The sequence below is a fragment of the Laetiporus sulphureus genome (genome assembly GCF_001632365.1).
Source record: "Laetiporus sulphureus 93-53 unplaced genomic scaffold LAESUscaffold_46, whole genome shotgun sequence".
In the NCBI taxonomy this organism is placed as follows: domain Eukaryota; kingdom Fungi; phylum Basidiomycota; class Agaricomycetes; order Polyporales; family Laetiporaceae; genus Laetiporus; species Laetiporus sulphureus.
This window is the reverse complement of record NW_024468555.1, coordinates 17279-35492: the sequence shown is the minus strand read 5'-3', so window position 1 is coordinate 35492 and position 18214 is coordinate 17279. Positions and strand designations below refer to the sequence as shown.

Below are 18214 nucleotides of genomic sequence, written 5' to 3'. Positions count from 1 at the left end.
GCAACTTGAGAGCTAGTGCTCCCGCGGACTCCCACATCGCAGGACCGGCTTGCTACCAGCCACTTGACACTGTAATGGCTATGCCGGGTCCTCGGTTAGTATGGAGCGCAGTCACTAGCACGGCACGGTAAGTTGTCCGTTCGGAACTTCTGGTTGTGCAGAAACCACTGTGGCTGGCTATGTCTTGCTCATTCAGATGGCATACTGGCTTTTGCACAGTCAGAAATCTTCCTCCATTTACTCTGAGGAACGTATCTGACAGTTCTGCAGGCTTTCAACCGTGCTGCAAATTCTCATATTTCTCCCTTTGACGCTCTCGACGCTTTCCACCCCAGCTTTTCTGCTCCTTTCTCTACTTCTCTTCATCCACTCACTCATACATGGCACTCTTGTACTATTCTGGGGCTCTCCGGCACTGTCTGTCATGCAGGTGCCAATGCACCCTTTCCTTCTGCTCGTCTGCTTCAATGTATTCTCGCAAAGCGTGCACCCGTGGCTCATCACTGCATCGTTGTGGTGGGGCACGCTGCTCAAATGGTCCAGCCCTGGCTTTGTCTTGATGGAGGGTCTTTCGAGTCTATTGATTGTGCAGAAGCTGGGGCAGGTTGGGAAGGAATTGGTCGAAGAAGGAGACAGGTATCAGTTCGGCCTTCTTGTGGCTGCTGCAGCAGCCTACGTAACGTCGGCATGGTGGATCGTCGAGGCACGTCTTCTGCCAGAACACTCGTCGTGTGCAGGCTGATGAATTGTTTTCTAGGCTTACCCTGCCGCAGCGACCTCACCACTCGAGTCCACCCTGCTCGGCGTGGCTCTCACGACACTCATCTTTCTTACCCTCATCGGATTCGTACTTCGACGTACCAATGTCATTGAGTCTTCTGGACTGGCGTTGTTCGTGGCGTACAACGTCTGGCAATGCGGTTTCGACCAGCAGTCATTCTCAAATCCTGCCGCTTCATAGTAAGTTTTGCACCGTCACTGTCGAGACCGTACAGCATGAACAGTAGTACCATTGATCTAGTGCTCCCTTACTATCGAACATCCTTCCCCATTTGCAAACGCTAGTGAACTTCGTCACCAATACCTTACCTACTCCAGTCCTCGTGGCTCTTGGTTATCGCCTTATTGTGCTCCATTTTGCATCGCAGATTCTACCGACTATAGGCGCGGATAGCTGGGAGGATGAATGCGGTGTTGATGGCGGGTGGGAGGAACGCCCGGTACGCTCAATGTGCCGCAGAAGTATTCATTAGTGCTGATTCGGTTACAGACGTCAAAGTTGACTCATGTATTACTGACGTACCGTCAAGCAATATTCGTCACCGTATATTCTCATTTGCTCTGTACGCCTTCCTGCCTTAGTCAACGGCCGCGACATTGACATTGACTTGCCTGTAGTGCTGGATCATTATTCTCAAGTTTGGTGGCGATGGATGAATATCTTCATGACCTTGGTGATTTGGTCGATAGAGCTGCTTGTCAGCAGCGAAGACGATGGCAGCGTCATGAAGAAATGGAAAGCTGATTAGCCTCTGTCGTGCATGCCAGACGCGTCTTCAGACATCGCAAAACTCCAGATGTTGCACAAGTACATTGCAAAACACGGTTCCCGCGTGATGAGGAGCCTATTACGCAGTTATTCACGTACTGACATTTGCTTTCCATTTTGCCTCTTGTTCTCGTTAGCCCTCGTGAAATTCCCTCTTTCATAATTGTGCCTTTAACTTCACCTTTTCCAGGATCTACTCCAACGCTATGAACGCCTCCTTGTGGTGCGGAGATGAGAGCACAACCACGAAGGGCGGTTCTCCCTGTTCCCAGCCTGTGATAGGTTGCCGAGCGAATAAGAGGGGATGGGTTGATGGTCTTCTGGATGGAGCGCAGAACGCGAATGTGCATTGTGTGCATTGCGAATGATGTCGGCCCTGGTCTTCATGCATTGATGGCCAGCTTGCTGTAAAGCCTCACTGTGTGATCACCTTGTCTTCTGGAATACATCGCGAGGCCATCTTAGATTACTTTTCGAGTTGTGCCGATGAATACCGTTGTAGTCTTGATGATGTGGTCTACGCTCAACGCATCAGGACAGGGACATCTTTGGGAACACCAGCGTAGTGTCAGTCGACGCAGAGGATGTCGCCGTCATGATTGAGTTGCGAAATATACTAGCAGCTGCGTGGACGGTATTCCATCTTATGACGCGAAATGTGCCTGCACTTGACTTCGAAAGTCTCGTTCACATATCCTTCTCCGGACTGTCAGTAACTTGAAGCGTCTATAGGAATGTATTGAAAAAATGCTGCTCTCTGCTCGTCGGTCTGTATCCTTTCCATCGTGGTACCGATGCCACAAGAGGACATTCTCCATCAAGCAAAACGGCCTGACAGGACTCGTTGATATCCACCCTGAAGTACGCGATGCTCTCGCCAACCATAAGCCAGTGGTAGCTCTCGAGACCACCATTGTCACACATGGAATGCCGTACCCTGTCAACCTGAAGACCGCGAGATCGGTGGAGAACATTGTTCGCAGCACAGGAGCAGTCCCTGCAACCATTGGCATTATCGAAGGCCAAGTGAAAATCGGTCTTGAGCCGCACGAGTTGGAGCGGCTGGCCGATGTATCGAAGAACTCCTCTGTTGTGAAGGTGTCTCGTCGCGACATTGGACCTGTGATAGCATTTAAACGGGATGGAGTTGAGTGCATTGGGCGGTAATATTGCGTCTTGTATATATATCTGACATGCTATCGGCAGGGCACAACTTGCAGTGCTACGTTGATTTTTGCTGCATTAGCTGGGATCAAGGTGAGCGGCATATGTCAATGAAAATGGCTGGTATGGTCGGTAATGCTGTACTACTACGCAGGTATTCGCAACTGGAGGGTAAGATATCTCTCACTTTACCGATAGGAAGAAGCTGAACGGACACAGTCTAGGGGGTGTACATCGAGGCGGAGAGAACTGTGCGTTGTCCGCAGCTTGAGGCTCATCTTTATTCCAGCGATTGTAACCAATCATTTCCAGCCATGGATGTCTCTGCAGATCTTCATGAGCTGACGCGGTGTCCTGTTGGGCTTGTCTCAGCCGGAGTGAAATCAATCTTGGACATCGGAAGGTCAGCAGCTCTTGCGCCATCAGCTGAGGCATTCCAATTTACGAGCGACCTGCAGAACACTTGAGTACCTGGTAGATTAAGTATTGCTGTCTTTATATTGGTGCACTGAACATCTCTGTAGGAAACCCTTGGCGTCCCCGTTGTGTCGTATGCCGAGACAAACGATTTCCCTGCGTTTTACACGAGAAAGAGTGGATTCAAGGTAAATGACACGTTTTCCATAGTTTCAAAGATGATCACGGAACATGCTTCGTAGAGTCCTTGGAGAGTTGACGACCCTGTGACTGCGGCACGTATCCTCTGTCAGTCACAACCCATGACGCCATTCGCTCCGGCTCATAATCATCACAGATTACCAGCAAGAGTTGGAAATGAAGAATGGTGTACTGTTCGGTGTCCCAATACCGGAGCAGTACGAAACCATTGGCGAGAAACTTCAAGAATCCGTAGAGCAAGCTCTCAAAGAAGCGGATGAAAACGGTGTGAACAAACTAGGGAAGGAGGCAACACCGTGGCTTTTGAAACGCGTCGGAGAGTTGACTGCGGGCAGATCACTGGCAAGCAGTAAGCTACCTTTCATGCGTGCCCAGTCTCCCTTCTCATCTTAACAGATGTAGCACTCATTGAGAATACGGCACATGTCGGTAAGTCCACGGCAAGTGTGGAAGTTTCGAATCGACTGAGCAGATGATATTGGCAGGTGGCCAGATTGCTGCGGCATACTCTCATCTGGCGAATGGAGAGAACAAGCCACATCACGCGGTATGCTATTTGTGTGTGCTATATTGTCAGAGTGAAAACTCATGATAGCTGCCAGCATGTTGCGTTGCCATCAGCTGGTCCAGTATCGCGTACCGAACCTGAGCAGTCCGATTCGTCTCTTGTGAAAGAATCGTCGGTGGTGTGTGTGCTGCTCTGTCGTTGAATCCAGGTAGCTGACCGTCAATGCATGTGCAGCCTCCAGCGAAATTGGTCATCATCGGATCCGCTGCGGTCGATGTCACTGCTCAGGCCGACGGCTCCAGCGTTACCGATCCATCCGTGGGGCTGCATAGCACCGTTCCTGGGACTGTCTCCCTTTCTCTCGGAGGAGTAGGACGTAACGTCGCAGAGGCTGCCTATCGTACCCTATCATCGCGCTCTGAAGACGGATCCGCTGCCACCCTTCTAATCTCTTCTGTCGGACAGGACTCATTTGGCCGTTTGCTCGTCAATGAGATGGAACGCATGGGCATGCGGACTGATGGACTTATAACGCAAGATTCCGCGCGGTCGGCAATATGCAACTTGGTCCTGGATAGCGCCGGTAGTCTCATTGGAGGTGTCGCCGATATGAAGATTATTGACTCTCTTGACAAACAAACGGTGAGCAACTGCATTGAACATAGCCATAAACGACAGATCCAAGTATGCTCTTTCTTGCCAGGCTCTACAGGCGCTCCAGAAGCATCAGCCCACGATGGTTGCGCTGGATGGTAATTTGTCAAAAGAGACACTTGTGGCGTTAGTAACGCATTGTCATCGCAACAACATCGCTGGTGGGTAGCATATAGGAAGCTGGATGGTCTTGTACTAACCGCCGCTCAGTTTTCTAGTGCGTATAGCAGTTGCGTCTCTCCCGAGATCGTGACCAGACCATCCATACAGTGAACCAACATCGGTCCCAAAATCAACGAACATCTATCCCGCCATCGCCGCAACTCTGGGTTCGCCCGGTCGCTTCCTTTCACCAATCTCTTTCACGGCACCTAATATGCTTGAGCTGGCGCATATGTACCAAGAAGCCGTCGCAGGACCGTTCGAGCTGACCGCGCAGGATCATTGGTGGAAATCCATCGATGACATGGCGTTAGGATCTGAGTTCCGCACGGATTTGGAGCACTTGGCGAGAATGAATGCCTGCGATCAAGACCGAAGCAAGGGCACGTTAGATTTCCTGATCAGCAACGGAATTGCACAAATGGCCATCAACCTTTTGCCTTTCTTCCAGCATCTCGTCATCAAGTGCGGCGACCGTGGTGTCATTGTGGTAATGCGCGCTACGGAGCACGGAGCAACTTCGTGGCTTCAGGAGCGCAGCAATGTGCGTGGCCGCTATGTTGTCGCTCGCAACAAAGCAGGAACCGGTGCTATAGTCTTGAAGCACTACCCTGCCGCTGTGCTACCGAAGGAGAAGATTGTGAACGTTACCGGGGCTGGCGATACACTGGTTGGATCCATGCTAGCGACATTGCTGCAGAAGCCACGAGCCTTTGGGGACCCATCATCCCTGGATGAGCTCATCATACACGCTCAGCGAGCGGCGGTGCTCACGTTACAGAGTCAATATGCGGTATCACCTGCTTTATCTACACTTTCTACAATTCCATGAAAACAAAAGTAATGGATGTACATGATTTGTCCTTTCATTCATTCGCTGATGCTCAGAGGGCCAACTTCTACGTGCTCTCTAGCCTTCCGCAACCTTTCCTTCTGAAGTGCTTTCATTGCTCGCTGTTGCTGTTTGACTTTCTTCTCGTAACGGGACTACATTTTCAGTGTAACGCATCAACAGTAGATTTCACTTGACTATGGAGCAACGCACCTGAGCGCCATGCTTCAAACGAGTAATGATATTTGCTGCTTCCCCTTTCGTAAGCCGGCTCAATTTTTGTGCTTTGTCTTGTTGTTGCTCATCGGCAATGTGCTCCATGAATTCGTCCGATTCACGGATTTTCCAGCGTTTTCTGATGAACGCCTTCTGTGAGTCGGTCGCTGACGCCTGCCTCCACTTCGCTCCGCGACGCAGTCTGTATGTCGTGTCAGCAAGGAACTTGGCAAGTTTTGGCTGCAGGCACACACTCCATGGCAAAATGTCCTTGCACCACCTTCACAGTGGCGTACTTATCGGCGGCACGGATCGCGTCGGACAAGTTCGCTGCTATCGCAATCTCACGGCTTCTCTGGTAGGGGGGGATTTTCAATGTGCGCGCTGTTGCCATGGGCAGTGTAGCAGGAGTGTACTGGACTTTGTAAATAGTTTCATCTATCAATGATCGATGATCAGCAATGCTCAGCATCAGCTTTCATAAGCCGACGTACCTTCATCATTCTGATAGGGTTCAACCCTTATGAACCCCCTGCCTAGACACTCTAGGATATAAATATCGCCACCGCAGCCGACCCATGCATGGGGGCTCAGCTTCCAAAGATGAGGAGCACCAGAGGCTTCGTCCACGAGCTCCCATGGATCGTCATAGTCCACGTAAGTTACCGATGTGGGATCCGGGACATCGGGTGCTTTCAACTTTGATGGTTCAGGATCTTCTATGTCGTCCAGCTCGGCCGCCCGCTCCTCGAGTGACTGCATGGATTCGTCTTGTAAGGCAAGATCACTATATCGTTCAGTACCAATAAAATTGGAGAGCTCTCACCATCAATGACCTCCGAGGGATCGAGACCGAACAGCGTAGGTGTACAAATCACACCAGGTATAGTATCCAAAGAGTCCACGAAGTCGATGATCATGCAGTCCTTCTTCCCAGTGTCAGGAGAAAGCCTCATGCCTCGACCAATCTAGATGTGTCAGGTGCACCTGCACTACGCTTCCAAGGCGAGTATAGCATACCATCTGAGCGTACAAGTTACGCGAACGGGTCGGCTTGGCCACTATGACACAATCGATATTCGGGATGTCCGTGCCCTCGGTCAAGACAGCTAAGCCGTGTCATCGATGTGCACTTCCTCTCGCACAAGAGCCGCGTACATACCGCAATTGACAAGGACAGGAAACGTGCCAGCCTTGAACGACTTCACCATGGCGGCACGCTCTGCAGCGGGAGTTCCCGAATGCAGGTATCGGGCATCAACACCTGCTTCACGGAATTCGTGCGTGAGCTCGCTCACATGCGCCAGGTTAACACAGAACACCAGCGTAGATTTTCTATCTGCTGCTTTGTCGAGATAGGCTTTCACAACAAGCTTGTTGAGGGTGTCCGTATTTATAACGTGTGCAAGGCTCGCCGCGCTGAAGTCTCCTGTCCGGCTGCTGACGGTGACCTGCTTGAGGTCTATATCGGCCTGTACTGAGGTGAAGCGAACGTCGCATAGCCTAGGAAGAACGATTAGTTGGGCATTTTGCAACAGATTATGAGCGAACACACCATGTCTCCTTGATCATTTCCCGGAAGTCACGATGATACACGATGCGTTCAAAGACAGATCCGAGCGCGAGCCCGTCGTGTCTGCTAAAGGTTGCTGAGAACCCAAAGATCGGAATGTGGTGGGGGACCTGGGGCAGCACTAATGTTGCATCTGGGTTGCGAATGTTCGTGTCGAAATGGGACAGGATATGACGGTACCTGCATACACATGAGCTTATCGAAATCCATGTGTCAAACGCGATACGTACGTCGGCGCCGCGGCATGATGCGCCTCGTCGACGATGATCGCCTTGAGCCCTTCCGGCTTGAACTTGGCCAGGCGCGAGCCTCGCACGAGAGTTTGATATGTGGCGACAGTCCTATTAACATTTACCAGCACATATCAGGACATTGCCATCGATCGAGGGTGCTGTGACGAGGAGGCGTACACATCCGCCATACCAGTCGCATGGTGCTTGCTACCTTGCTCAATTTCCACACTCCAGTCCGGACACATCTTCCGGACTTGCTCGGCTGCCTGCTTGGCAAGCTCAACACTGCTTACAATGATCATGGAGCGCCTTGCATCAGGATTCTTCGGGACGGCAGGCAGACGAGAGAGCAGCGAGACAAAGACCGTTGTCTTCCCCGAGCCTGTCGGCAGAGACACTCCAATGCGAGTCGATCCTTCGTTTAGCGCATCAAGACAAGCCTGGAGAGCAGACTCTTGATACGGGCGTAGCACTACCTGGGGCGCATGAGATGTCGAGTAAGAGCGCAGCGCGCTGATGCTCGACCGGAGCAGCTGCGAGGACCATAGCATCGAAGAGATGGTCGGGCTCGAAGCTACGCAATTGCTGTTCCGGAAAAAAGCTACTCAGTTATGTACAGCGCGAGTTTTGGACATGTTTTATACTTACTATGTTTCCAAAACGTGTCAGAAACTCAGAGGCGCTCAAGTCAATGAAAGTCTCCGGGAAGGGATCCGATAAGATAAGCGCGCATCGACCTCGTCGGATTGCTTGCTCTCGTTGATACTATAGACTACGTGCATATATCTACAGTTACAAGGTTAGATATGGTGTTCTCTGTGATACCTGTGTACAGTGGTACGAGAGGAAAAAGACCAAAGTCGCCTGAGGCAATCATGTTGCATTAGCTGCCACAGAGTCATTCTGGTAGACCCTCCCTGTGCACAGATGTTCGTCAGTAGTTGTTTCTGGGGAGCTCATGCATGAGGATATGGAGAGTTGAGCAGAGCATGATTATGTCGAGATGAAGTGGTGCCCTATCTGTCTATTGTGTGCATCAAAGGCCTGTGCAGGTGAAATCTGTGGGGAAAAAAGGTCTGTGCCACTCATTTTGACGATAGTTGTTGGGATAGGGAGGACGCGAGTATCCGACAGGTCACTCGCCAACACATGAATAAAAGATAACGTTGACGCCAGTGCTTCAAAATTTGGTCGAAACTCGTTTTGCCCGTAACGCTACAGGCAGTAACTCAAAAATTTCTGTGAAATCATCAGTCACCCACATTCGCGACACGCCAGTTTCTACTTCGGACATCGTCGATTCTACTACGCCAGCTAAGAGGGAGCGCGTGTCCGACATCCTGTAAGATCGAGCTCGTAACCAGATGAAAAATAACCAGAGGATCTACGGTGTATAGTCGTGCGCATGCAATAAGTGATACTACTAAGGGGCCAATACTCGTAAACTCATCCACGCGTGCTATCTCGCTCAGCCGGATCCTGCACGCGACACTTCAGTTCGCGCACGCGAGCAGCGAAAATATTGGTCTACGTACCACCAGAGTAGACTTTGCCGAACATAACCTGCTGGAGCTTGTCGTAGAGCGAGAGCACACCAGCACCAGCGACACCACGGAGGATGTTGGCACCCGCACCCTTGAAAAGCGACTTGGCACCCTCCTTGGCAATGATCTGAGAGCTGGCATCGAACATGCCCTTGTAGTGCGTGGTCGAGCCAGACGTCATCATCATACGACGACTGAGGAAAACGTCAATCGAGATGTTGGGAATCAACCAGGATCCGGCACGTACCGGATAGTGTCCAGAGGGTATGAAGCGAGACCAGCACCAATGGTAACACCCCAGCCGAGCAGGAAGGAAGCCAGGAAGGAGCCCTCCAGCGCACCGACGAGGAGGACGGGCTCTGCAGCGGCGATAAGTGGCCAGCTCGAAGAAGAGCTGGGAGATGATACGTACTGAGCGAGTCGTAGACACCGAAGTAGAGACCACGGTACACAATGATACCAACGACAGACGGAACGAAGCCACGGTAAAGACCAGCAAGACCGTCGGAAGCAAGGGTCTTCTTGTAGACGTCAACCAGGCCGTTGAATTGACGCGCACCTCCACCCTTGGCGGACTTCGCGTCGTTGGCTAGACGGGTACGGGCGTAGTCGAGCGAGTACACGAACAGAAGCGAGGCAGCACCAGCAGCACCACCAGAAGCGACGTTCCCGCCGAACCACTTCCAGTAACCTTCAGACTTTTTGAAGCCGAACAATGCCTTGAAGTAGTCCTCTGCATGCAGTCTCAGCGTCAAATCCTCGGAGGTAATAAAATTCACGAATACTAACTGAAAGCAAAGTTCAGGGCCTGGGTGGGGAAGTACCTGATAACATTGGCGGTGTTGCCTCTCCATAGAGAGACGATACCCTCCTCACGGTAGGTACGGGCAAAGCAGTCCCCAACACCCTTGTAGGGACTAGCGAGACGGCCCTGCTTGATCTACGATGCACCGACACTTTAAGAGACTGCCTTACAGGGACTTCAGCCGAGCATACCATCTCATCCTGGTTCTGCACCAGGAGCTTGATTCGCTCGATGGGTGCAGCGCTCGTCTTCGCGACGGCCTGTGAACAAACGCACAGCTGTGAGAAAGTCGTCCGTGTCATACTTGCACGCGATACGTACAGCCGACACACCACCCATCATGAAGTCGACTGTATGATGAAGCCAGGTAAGCACGCGTCATAGATGAAGACACCATGCACGAGCAACATCGCGCAGGGCAGAACAGCAGACACGTACTGGCGAACTCCCTGGGCGTCTTGCCCTTCTTTTCGGCCATTTTGACGGGAAACCGGGGGAGGGGGAGGAGAGTGGAGGTGGTAAACAAGTTGAAGGAAAAAAGCACGCGCACGATCGCTCAAGTAGGATTTCGGACGCTGCCGGGGCTCGCCGGCGAGGAACAGCCCGGGCGTGACCGACTCTCACTGGCTGGCAGCATTGTTGCCGGCAGCCCAATCAGAACCTGCTACGTCTGTGCAGGACCAATCAGGTCTTCATTCTTCCCTCGACATTTCGGACGACATAAATTCGTAATGTATCACAAAGTACACCTGCCATAGAAGGATCAAAGCCACGAGGGACAGTTACAATTCCCTCCATGTACACCCCACATCCGACGCTGCAGGAATACATACATGCACAGCCTTACCCCGTCGATCCGCGATTCATCAGCTACGGCCGCCACACATCTGGCAACACAGACGTCGAGTCCGCTCCGTTCGTCCTGGAGTACCCACGCTGTTGAATTGAATGTCGCGGCAGCCCAGCCATCGGCGGCGGCAGTGACGGCGGGAAATACGGGGGACTATACTGCTGCGCACCAGGACTGTAAGACGGGCTATACCAATACGATGAGGAGGACCCGTCGAACGAGTGCATTGGCGGCGGAGGCAGCGGATTACGCGACCCATTCGGATATCCCGATCCTGCATGGCTCGACGATTGTGAAGCGGACGCACCGTCTGTTCGCGACTTCTTCCATATTTGCTCCGTCGGTGACGGCAAGTCGTTATCCATCGTTTTCCTCTTCTTTGGCGGCGGCGGCGGCGGCGCTGGCTCTTCGTCATCCGAGTCCAGCGTCAAGTCAATGACCGCATTGTCTAGGGAATGAGATCCACGAGTACTCTGGGAAGCTAGACTGGACGTTGCACGGTCATTCGATGGAGACAACTCCCTCTTGACTCTGGCATCATCGTCTTCATCGTCAGAATCCAACACAACAACCTCCGCGTTGGCCGGACGGTGATCCTGCCCATTCGCGACACTCGACACCTTCTTTGGCGAAGACGACGACTGCTGGCCGGAGGTGGGTCGCGGGGGCTGGGTGGCGGCGGGCTGAGAGCGCGCTCGCGCCGTAACCCATTCAGTCGAACCATATTTGTGATCTTCAGTGTGCCATTGCCCGTCAGCCTCCACGATGACATCTTCTACGTCGTCTGGGGTGTTCTTCAGAATGTTATCGAAATAACTGCGAGACATTATGAGCATCATGTGCAGGCTCAAATCAATAGGCATACCCGTCCACAATCAGATCCTCGACGTTCAAGACTTTCTCGCAGACGGGACACAGCCAAGTGGTAGTCTGTTCCATGAGGGAGTACCAAGAAAAGGCATCAAAACATTGTGGATGCACACAATGTGAAGAGCGACAAGGTGTTTGAATACGCATATAGCTAAGCTGAATAGAAATTCAAGATTGAGTGGAGGAACGTGAGCCATGAGTGCTTACCGGACATTTCAAGGACATCTTCTGATGACCAGCAACAATATCGTCGTCTATGGAAGCTGCTTTGGCCACTATATGATATGGTCAGCACATTGACGCATGAATGAACCATCCTACACACTCTGTGCTCTGATCTCTTCACCGCGTTTGTACTTTCCCTTCTTCAGGCGGTCAACGAGTTGTTCAACAGTCGTGGTTTCCACCAGCATGACTATGATGTAATATTTCTGTCAAGGTGCTCAGCCCATACAATGTCCCCCATAGATCAGTATCCAAGCATACCTTTGCCTGGACAGGTTGCTGGCTGTTCACGTACACCATCTCCACACGGTTCGTCGCACCCAGAGTCACTCGCAGTTTCTTTCCTATGTCCGGCGGTGGCGCCGTGCCCGGCTTCTTCTTCATGCCCTTGAGGTTCGCCGACATAGCCTCACCATTTACGCGTACTTCACAAGTGGGCGGAAACTCGATAAGGGCCGGCACACTCGTAGGGCGGAATGCATTAGCGGGTGTGTGGAAAGAGGACGATGTACAGTACAGCCGTAGCTGGTACTTCGGGCTGAGCCAACGTCAACGGCGCATATGAAACTATGCAGGATCAACACGCACTGTGGCGAACTCAACTTCGACAATATATCCTTATCAATTTGGAAATGTAGCGTCTGTTGTCGTCGATCCATCGAGCTCGTCGATTCTGACAAAATTGGCAATGATAAAACTCCTTGTCAATTGCCTATGGGCGGCACTAACCTGGACATTCGATAAGAGAGGACACGGCGCGTTCCACTCTATAGAAGGGCGATGGCTTGAATTTAATCGCTGAACCGTATCAATCAGCGCTTGGAGCAAACTTGAGGCTGGCAGTATTTACTCACGAGGCGCAGGATCTGACGGGGTTGAAGATGATGGCGCAGAAGACACGGCGGGCCTCCGAGCTGGCGCATATGGATTGTAAGGCGGGATGGAACTCGTGCTTCCAGGGACGCTGGACGGATAGGCATGGCTGCTAGACGACACAGAATTCGGATACGCATTATGTGACGAGGGCGATACCCCAAATCCGAATCCGCCAGACATCCCGGTTGGGCTGTAGCTGCACAAGCGAGACACGGTCGTCAACAATCATTCGAACCGAGAAGGTCGCGCCGCCGAACACGTTCGAGCATTCGCTCGCGTCCGACAGTGCACATACGCAAGTAGATGAATGGCACTCACACTCCTGTCATGCGCACTTGATCGAGGATGGCCTTGGCCTTCGTCCACCTCTCCGTATTGCCTTGCTCGCTCCAATTGTCCATCTCGCGTGTGATTCTGTCAATAAGCTCCTGCTTCTTCCCCGACTTTGTCAGGTTCGTCCCGCACTCGTCGTTAAACCCGGTAAGGATATGCTTCAGACGGTCCACCGTATTCTGTTTGACGCTGTGTCGCAAAGTCTGCGAGCGGGGGGGAGCATGAGCGGTCCACCGCTTGAGATCGGAGTTAAGATCCACCAAGAACGAACCTCAAAGTCACTCCACACGGTCGAACTGGCCATCTGGCACGAGCTTCAGCAGCGTATTGTCCCAACACGACAGAGACAAGCTGCAAGGAGAGCACAGCGTTGTGTGGTCAAGTACACGCTGCAGAGAACTCGGCCGTCCCTTAGCATTTCAGTGTGCGTGGGAATCGATACGCAAAAGGAAGGTCACGTGTAACTACCCGGTCACTTCGATCGCGCCTCAGCAAGCTGCATTGGCAACAGCTGCTTAGTGTGTTCGCATTCACGATGAGTTCTCCTGAAGAATACGACAAGATGACTAAGGAGGAGCGTGAGGCGAAGGACAAGGCCGAACGTGCGCGGGAGGCGGAGGAGCAGGCTGGTGCGCTTTCCTTGTACGCGTAGTTCCATGTCGATTGACTCCGTCATAGCATTGCCGTATAAGTGGAAGCAGGAGCTCGGAGAGCTCGACATCATCGTTCCAGTACCGAAAGGGACGCGCGGAAGGGACGTCAACGTACTGATTCAGAAGAAAAAACTCAGCGTTGGGCTCAAAGGCAAGGAGCCCATTATGGCAGGCGAGTTGTACAAGGAGATCAAGGTCGAGGAGAGCACTTGGACCGTTGGTGAGCATAACCGTTGCCATTGGCTCGATTTTGGTCTGAGATCGAGAAAAGAGGACCAGGAAGCGGTTCATGTCCACCTTGAGAAGATAAACAAGCAGCAATGGTGGGAGAACGTCCTGACACACCATCCCAAGATCGATACGTCCAAGATTCAACCTGAGAACAGCAAGCTCAGTGATCTGGATGGCGAGACGAGGCGAGTATATTAATCGTATTGCAGATGATATATGCTGACTCATCTCGCAGGGGAATGGTTGAGAAGATGATGGTAAGGCAATCTAACTGCTCCCATATGTCCAAATATCACTCATGGGCAATGTCCAGTTCGACAATCAGCAAAAGGTATGGTACAACAGTCGTCCGTGTGCTGTTTTCCTGCAACTAATGCACTCTGCGAACAGCAAATGGGCAAGCCGACATCTGACGAACTTAAGAAGATGGAGGTGGGTCGAGACCATATTCAATTTCGTCCCACCGCTGACCTTCCATCGCATGCGCTAGACTCTCAAGAAATTCCAGGAGATGCATCCAGAGCTCGACTTCTCCAACGCAAAGATTGCATAGGCTGCTAAGCATCTCTAACAGTTCCTCAAGTGCACAACAGACAAGGAAGTATGTAGGATTTAGTCTCGCGGCAGAAATTATTCATCCAATCGTGTATCTCCCATGTATCAATGGCATTGTTTTCGTGCTTCATGATGCATGCTGTTCTGCCGAACATCGAAAACTCTTGGACTGAAAATGCAAGGTACTAAATATGTTTCTACCATCTACACCCTCCTCCTCTTCCCTATGCCTTGCTGCTCAGCCGCAGCGCTTTTCCTCTTGACCCTCTCTATCAGGCTCTTCAAGCCATCACTGGCCTCCGCCTCTGCGTTGCTGGTCACAGGCGTGGCCGCCTTCGTAGGCTTCTCCTTTTGCCTCTTCGACCGCTCCTCCAGCAGGGCCGACATGCTCTTCGTCTTCTTGAAGCTATCATAGAAGAACAATGAGCACCCATCGTACTGTCACATTCAGCGTACAAGTACAACACGCACCGAGGATTACTCGGGTCAATCGCAAATGCATACTCCTCATGCACCGCCTTGAACCGCTCATCCTTGACATCGATGCTGAAACCCTCCTGCAGCTCGTTCTCTTCCTCTGCTGCGTGCTTGCTCTTCTTCTTGTTCTTCCCCTTCAATTTCTGCTTCTTCTCAGCCTTTAGCACTGTCTTCATGTTGAAGTGCTTCGGCTCGCCAGCTGCGCTGTCTGAGGCGACGAGGAGCGCGAGCTCTTCCGCAGTCGCGGGGCGGCGCGCCTCCGATTCGGCGTCCTCGTCCTCGCCTTTGCGGCCCTTATTGTTCCTTTTGTTCTTCTTGCCGCGCCACGTCTGCTCCTCTTCATGCGCGCTCCCATCCACCTCCCCATCGCCCTCTTCCTCGCTCCCCTCCGCGAAGAAGTCATCCTGCGTACCAAGCTTCTCCTCCTTCGCGTTCGCTCGCTCGTGTATCTCCTCCTTCCGCTTCTTCCTCTTGTCCCTCATCTTCCGCTGGTACTTCTCCAGCGTCGTCTCGTCGTGATCCTCCTTCTGTGCGCTCAGCCCCGGCATGAATGTGATCTCCATGTCCACGTCGCTCGCGTCGTCATCTGCCCCGTTCCCGCGGCCCCAGCCCTCGGGCAGTGCATCGTCGCCTCCGCCGAGCAGCAACGCGCGTAGCTTGTCGCGCGACGTAGCTTTCGCCTCCTTCTTCTTAGCGGGGGCGACGTCGTCCCCGTCCTCGGAGCCTGAGGTGGAGGAGGCGAGGTAGGCCTTGAAGTCGTTCTCCTCGATCTCCTTGCGCGAGAGTGTGCGGCGGGTAAGTTGGACTCGGTCTGGTTCATCGTCATCCCATGTCAGCTTAACCTTTGAATGCCGAAGAGCCTAGGATATATGTTGAGTACGAGAGACTCGAGAAACGGCCTGACAAACGTACGTCGGTTACGAAGTCAAGTCCCTTGTACGGCATGCTCAGATCGTCGTTAGCCTCGTCACTATGAACTCACATCAATCCATGCGGATATCCGGTGCCTTTATGAAACTTACCGATACTCCTCGTCGAAGGACATGTTATCTGGGACAAAGCTGAGATCGAACACGTTCGCCGAGCGCTCGAGCTCCGTGCCTTCTAGCTCGTCGTATATATGCGATGCGGCTTCGACGCTGTCACATTCTACAACGGCATAATAATATCTTATTATCAATGGTCATAAATAGAACCATACAGGGATTGGAAAATTAGGGGAGACGCACCGCAATCGTTCTAGCTGGTAGTTTCTCAACGCATGTTCGTCATAGTCCTCTTCCTCCCCAGTCTCAAAAATCGTCCGCTCGTTGATCTCTTCGTCCTCCTCATCCTTCTTCTTTTTGAATACCTCCGGTGGAGGCCCCTCCTGCTCCTCTCTCGCCATGCGTTCCTTGCCGAACTCGCTCGGATACACGCGCACGCTCAGCACTTTGCCCCGAACGACGCCGCTCGCCGAGCCCCTTGTTTTCGGACTCTTTCTATTTGTGGTTGATGTAGATGTGGAAGCCGCAGGGTGCGCAGTGGGCGATACGAGAGAGGAGAAAATCTTGTAAAGATGGATCGCGCGGACATGGTCCCAGTCGAGGTTCACGACTGCAAGCCTGCGAGTGCGCCCTGCCTCCGGTACAACCTTGTCATTCTCCGGGTTCTCCTTTGCGTACGCAGTAACTTGGGCGTTGAGCTCGGCATAGGCGTCCTCGTCCAAGTCGATCTCGGCCTCCTCGTCCTCATCTGGAACGAGAATGGGTTTTGAAACATCGCGCCCTAGAGTGACGGTGCCACCAGTGTCACTCTCATCGTCGTCTGGCTCCTGCTTGTCCTCCTCGTCCGAAGACTCGAGCAGCACCGCTCCTCGAGCATAGTCCAGTCCCCGGCCAGCTTCCGGCTCACGTTTCTCTTCATCCTCTTCTAGCCGGTAGAATCGGCGCAAATTATCTTCCTCGTAGGTATCTGCGAGGGGCCTGCCATACTTGTCGACGCGACCTGCATCGGTTGTCCATGAGACGGCGTGCCAATCAGCGGAGATGGAACCGTACCTTTTCCCTTCTTACCCTGCTTGCTCCCGTCAAAAAGGCCCTTGAAACGCTCGTCGACGGTGACCTTTGCAGTGTCCTTCTTGATGCGGCGGAAGCGGGGGTCAGTCTTGAATCTGGCAAAGCGGGGGTCGGACATGGTGGCGGCGAGAGAGCAGAGCGCGATCAGCCAATGAGCGCGGGCCGTTGCAGAAAATCGGTGATCGCCTACGCGCTCTGTGATTGGTGGACGACGTCGCTACGGGTGGCTGATACGGCGCTCCCTGGACGACGCGCGCACGGGCCAATCGCGTCTCTCCCCGCATCCAGCATATATAAGACGAGCCATGCCACCGTCGCTCCCCATCCCCCTTCTTGCCCTCTTCCTGTAAGTGTGTGCGCCCTTCTTGCCCTCTTCCTGTAAGTGTGTGTGCCCTGCCTGACCTCTTCGAGCTGACGCCTCCCGCAGTTTCATTTGCATCCGCGCTAGGCCGCGAGACGACCCTTTCGTTTTCCTCCACGGTTGAGCCGCATTCGACAGTCTTTCGCACCCTTGTTTGCAGAGCAACTTCCGGTTCGTTCCCCATCAAAATGTTCGCATCCAGCAAGTCCGTTCTTGCTCTCTTGGCTCTCGCGTTCGTCGGACAGGTCTCCGCGGTCCCCATGCCTCTGCCTCTGCGCGTGAGCAATGCTGTCACTCATCGATCTCGGTAACTAATTTTTCACAGTGGTCCTACGTCCTACATCACAACGCCGCCAACGACGTCCTTGCGAAGCGCGCCAACGACATCAACACCTTCCCAGAAGCTAGCCCTGCCATGGCGACTGCAGGCGTAAACGAAGCCTTCCATAACAAACGCGACCTCGATATCAACACTTTCCCAGAGGCAAGTCCTGCCATGGCGACTGCGGGCGTCATTGAGGCATTCCACAACAGACGTAGGAGACGCTCCAATGCAAACTCGTTCCCCGTCGCCACTGCCGGGTTGCTTGAGACATACCAGAGGAGACAGGCAAACGATGTAAACACGTTCCCCGAGGCCAGCCCGGCAATGGCAACCGCGGGCGTCATTGAGGCCTTCCACAACAAGCGTGCTGATGCAGATATCAACACATTCCCCGAGGCCAGCCCCGCCATGGCGACTGTTGGTGTCATCGAGGCCTTCCACAACAAGCGCGACCTCGACATTAACACCTTCCCCGAAGCCAGCCCGGCGATGGCGACCGCAGGCGTCATCGAGGCTTTCCATAACTAAACATATCCGGTGACA

At 52.9% G+C, this 18214-nt stretch overlaps 8 protein-coding genes across 8 annotated transcripts; 4 read left to right on the top strand and 4 right to left on the bottom strand.

Annotated features, from left to right (window-relative positions):
* Window positions 1-80: 80 nt before the first annotated feature.
* LAESUDRAFT_661272 (uncharacterized protein) lies at window positions 81-1529 on the top strand (the record flags this gene model as incomplete). The annotated part of the gene is made up of 6 exons (XM_040904923.1): window positions 81-127; window positions 271-697; window positions 758-960; window positions 1022-1220; window positions 1271-1343; window positions 1399-1529. The coding sequence occupies 6 exons, from the start codon at window positions 81-83 to the stop codon at window positions 1527-1529; spliced, it is 1080 nt and encodes a 359-aa protein (XP_040760382.1).
* Window positions 1530-2235: 706 nt separating this feature from the next.
* Window positions 2236-5487, top strand: LAESUDRAFT_744860 (indigoidine synthase A-like protein; the record flags this gene model as incomplete). Its single annotated transcript, XM_040911337.1, has 15 exons — window positions 2236-2695; window positions 2756-2806; window positions 2868-2884; window positions 2933-2964; window positions 3026-3116; window positions 3172-3187; window positions 3238-3318; window positions 3373-3418; window positions 3468-3680; window positions 3728-3760; window positions 3817-3878; window positions 3934-4017; window positions 4074-4481; window positions 4543-4654; window positions 4751-5487. Exons 1-15 carry the CDS (start codon window positions 2297-2299, stop codon window positions 5485-5487), a joined length of 2382 nt encoding a protein of 793 aa, XP_040760381.1. The 5' UTR covers window positions 2236-2296.
* A 38-nt stretch (window positions 5488-5525) lies between these two features.
* On the bottom strand, window positions 5526-8060 carry LAESUDRAFT_661303 (P-loop containing nucleoside triphosphate hydrolase protein; the record flags this gene model as incomplete). Its single annotated transcript, XM_040904926.1, has 10 exons — window positions 5526-5642; window positions 5701-5905; window positions 5958-6141; window positions 6198-6473; window positions 6530-6671; window positions 6724-6812; window positions 6866-7206; window positions 7259-7456; window positions 7507-7617; window positions 7687-8060. 10 exons carry the CDS (start codon window positions 8058-8060, stop codon window positions 5526-5528), a joined length of 2037 nt encoding a protein of 678 aa, XP_040760380.1.
* Window positions 8061-8820: 760 nt separating this feature from the next.
* Window positions 8821-10364, bottom strand: LAESUDRAFT_729879 (eukaryotic ADP/ATP carrier). The gene is made up of 8 exons (XM_040909733.1): window positions 10297-10364; window positions 10180-10208; window positions 10050-10118; window positions 9843-9993; window positions 9466-9786; window positions 9301-9412; window positions 9045-9247; window positions 8821-8988 (listed from the first exon to the last, which is right to left on the bottom strand). Exons 1-8 carry the CDS (start codon window positions 10334-10336, stop codon window positions 8978-8980), a joined length of 936 nt encoding a protein of 311 aa, XP_040760379.1. The 5' UTR covers window positions 10337-10364; the 3' UTR covers window positions 8821-8977.
* A 234-nt stretch (window positions 10365-10598) lies between these two features.
* Window positions 10599-13412, bottom strand: LAESUDRAFT_729877 (uncharacterized protein). The gene is made up of 10 exons (XM_040909732.1): window positions 13284-13412; window positions 12998-13215; window positions 12658-12875; window positions 12533-12601; window positions 12392-12476; window positions 12065-12341; window positions 11904-12009; window positions 11786-11853; window positions 11574-11734; window positions 10599-11524 (listed from the first exon to the last, which is right to left on the bottom strand). The coding sequence occupies exons 1-10, from the start codon at window positions 13314-13316 to the stop codon at window positions 10729-10731; spliced, it is 2031 nt and encodes a 676-aa protein (XP_040760378.1). The 5' UTR covers window positions 13317-13412; the 3' UTR covers window positions 10599-10728.
* Window positions 13413-13547: 135 nt separating this feature from the next.
* Window positions 13548-14498, top strand: LAESUDRAFT_815078 (nuclear movement protein nudC; the record flags this gene model as incomplete). The annotated part of the gene is made up of 7 exons (XM_040914655.1): window positions 13548-13641; window positions 13691-13885; window positions 13937-14081; window positions 14132-14153; window positions 14210-14227; window positions 14287-14328; window positions 14387-14498. The coding sequence occupies 7 exons, from the start codon at window positions 13548-13550 to the stop codon at window positions 14447-14449; spliced, it is 579 nt and encodes a 192-aa protein (XP_040760377.1). The 3' UTR covers window positions 14450-14498.
* Window positions 14499-14655: 157 nt separating this feature from the next.
* LAESUDRAFT_815077 (uncharacterized protein) lies at window positions 14656-17329 on the bottom strand (the record flags this gene model as incomplete). Its single annotated transcript, XM_040914654.1, has 6 exons — window positions 16968-17329; window positions 16158-16914; window positions 15951-16097; window positions 15841-15898; window positions 14923-15788; window positions 14656-14857 (listed from the first exon to the last, which is right to left on the bottom strand). The coding sequence occupies exons 1-6, from the start codon at window positions 17101-17103 to the stop codon at window positions 14656-14658; spliced, it is 2166 nt and encodes a 721-aa protein (XP_040760376.1). The 5' UTR covers window positions 17104-17329.
* LAESUDRAFT_751974 (uncharacterized protein) lies at window positions 17253-18199 on the top strand (the record flags this gene model as incomplete). The annotated part of the gene is made up of 3 exons (XM_040911697.1): window positions 17253-17363; window positions 17413-17624; window positions 17672-18199. Exons 2-3 carry the CDS (start codon window positions 17535-17537, stop codon window positions 18197-18199), a joined length of 618 nt encoding a protein of 205 aa, XP_040760375.1. The 5' UTR covers window positions 17253-17363; window positions 17413-17534.
* Window positions 18200-18214: the final 15 nt, after the last annotated feature.

Bases quoted from the DNA above. Each gene is read 5' to 3' on its own strand.
- LAESUDRAFT_729879 (XM_040909733.1), bottom strand. From the start codon at position 10,336: ATGGCCGAAAAGAAGGGCAAGACGCCCAGGGAGTTCGCCA. The intron at 9,994-10,049 runs GTATGCTCGGCT...GGTGCATCGTAG, and splicing joins TGCAGAACCAGGATGAGATG to ATCAAGCAGGGCCGTCTCGC. The intron at 9,413-9,465 runs GTACGTATCATC...TCGCCGCTGCAG, and splicing joins CGGTGTCTACGACTCGCTCA to AGCCCGTCCTCCTCGTCGGT.
- LAESUDRAFT_729877 (XM_040909732.1), bottom strand. From the start codon at position 13,316: ATGGCCAGTTCGACCGTGTGGAGTGACTTTGAG. The intron at 12,477-12,532 runs GTTAGTGCCGCC...CAATTTTGTCAG, and splicing joins CTCTCTTATCGAATGTCCAG to AATCGACGAGCTCGATGGAT. The intron at 12,010-12,064 runs GTATGCTTGGAT...GCACCTTGACAG, and splicing joins AGCAACCTGTCCAGGCAAAG to AAATATTACATCATAGTCAT.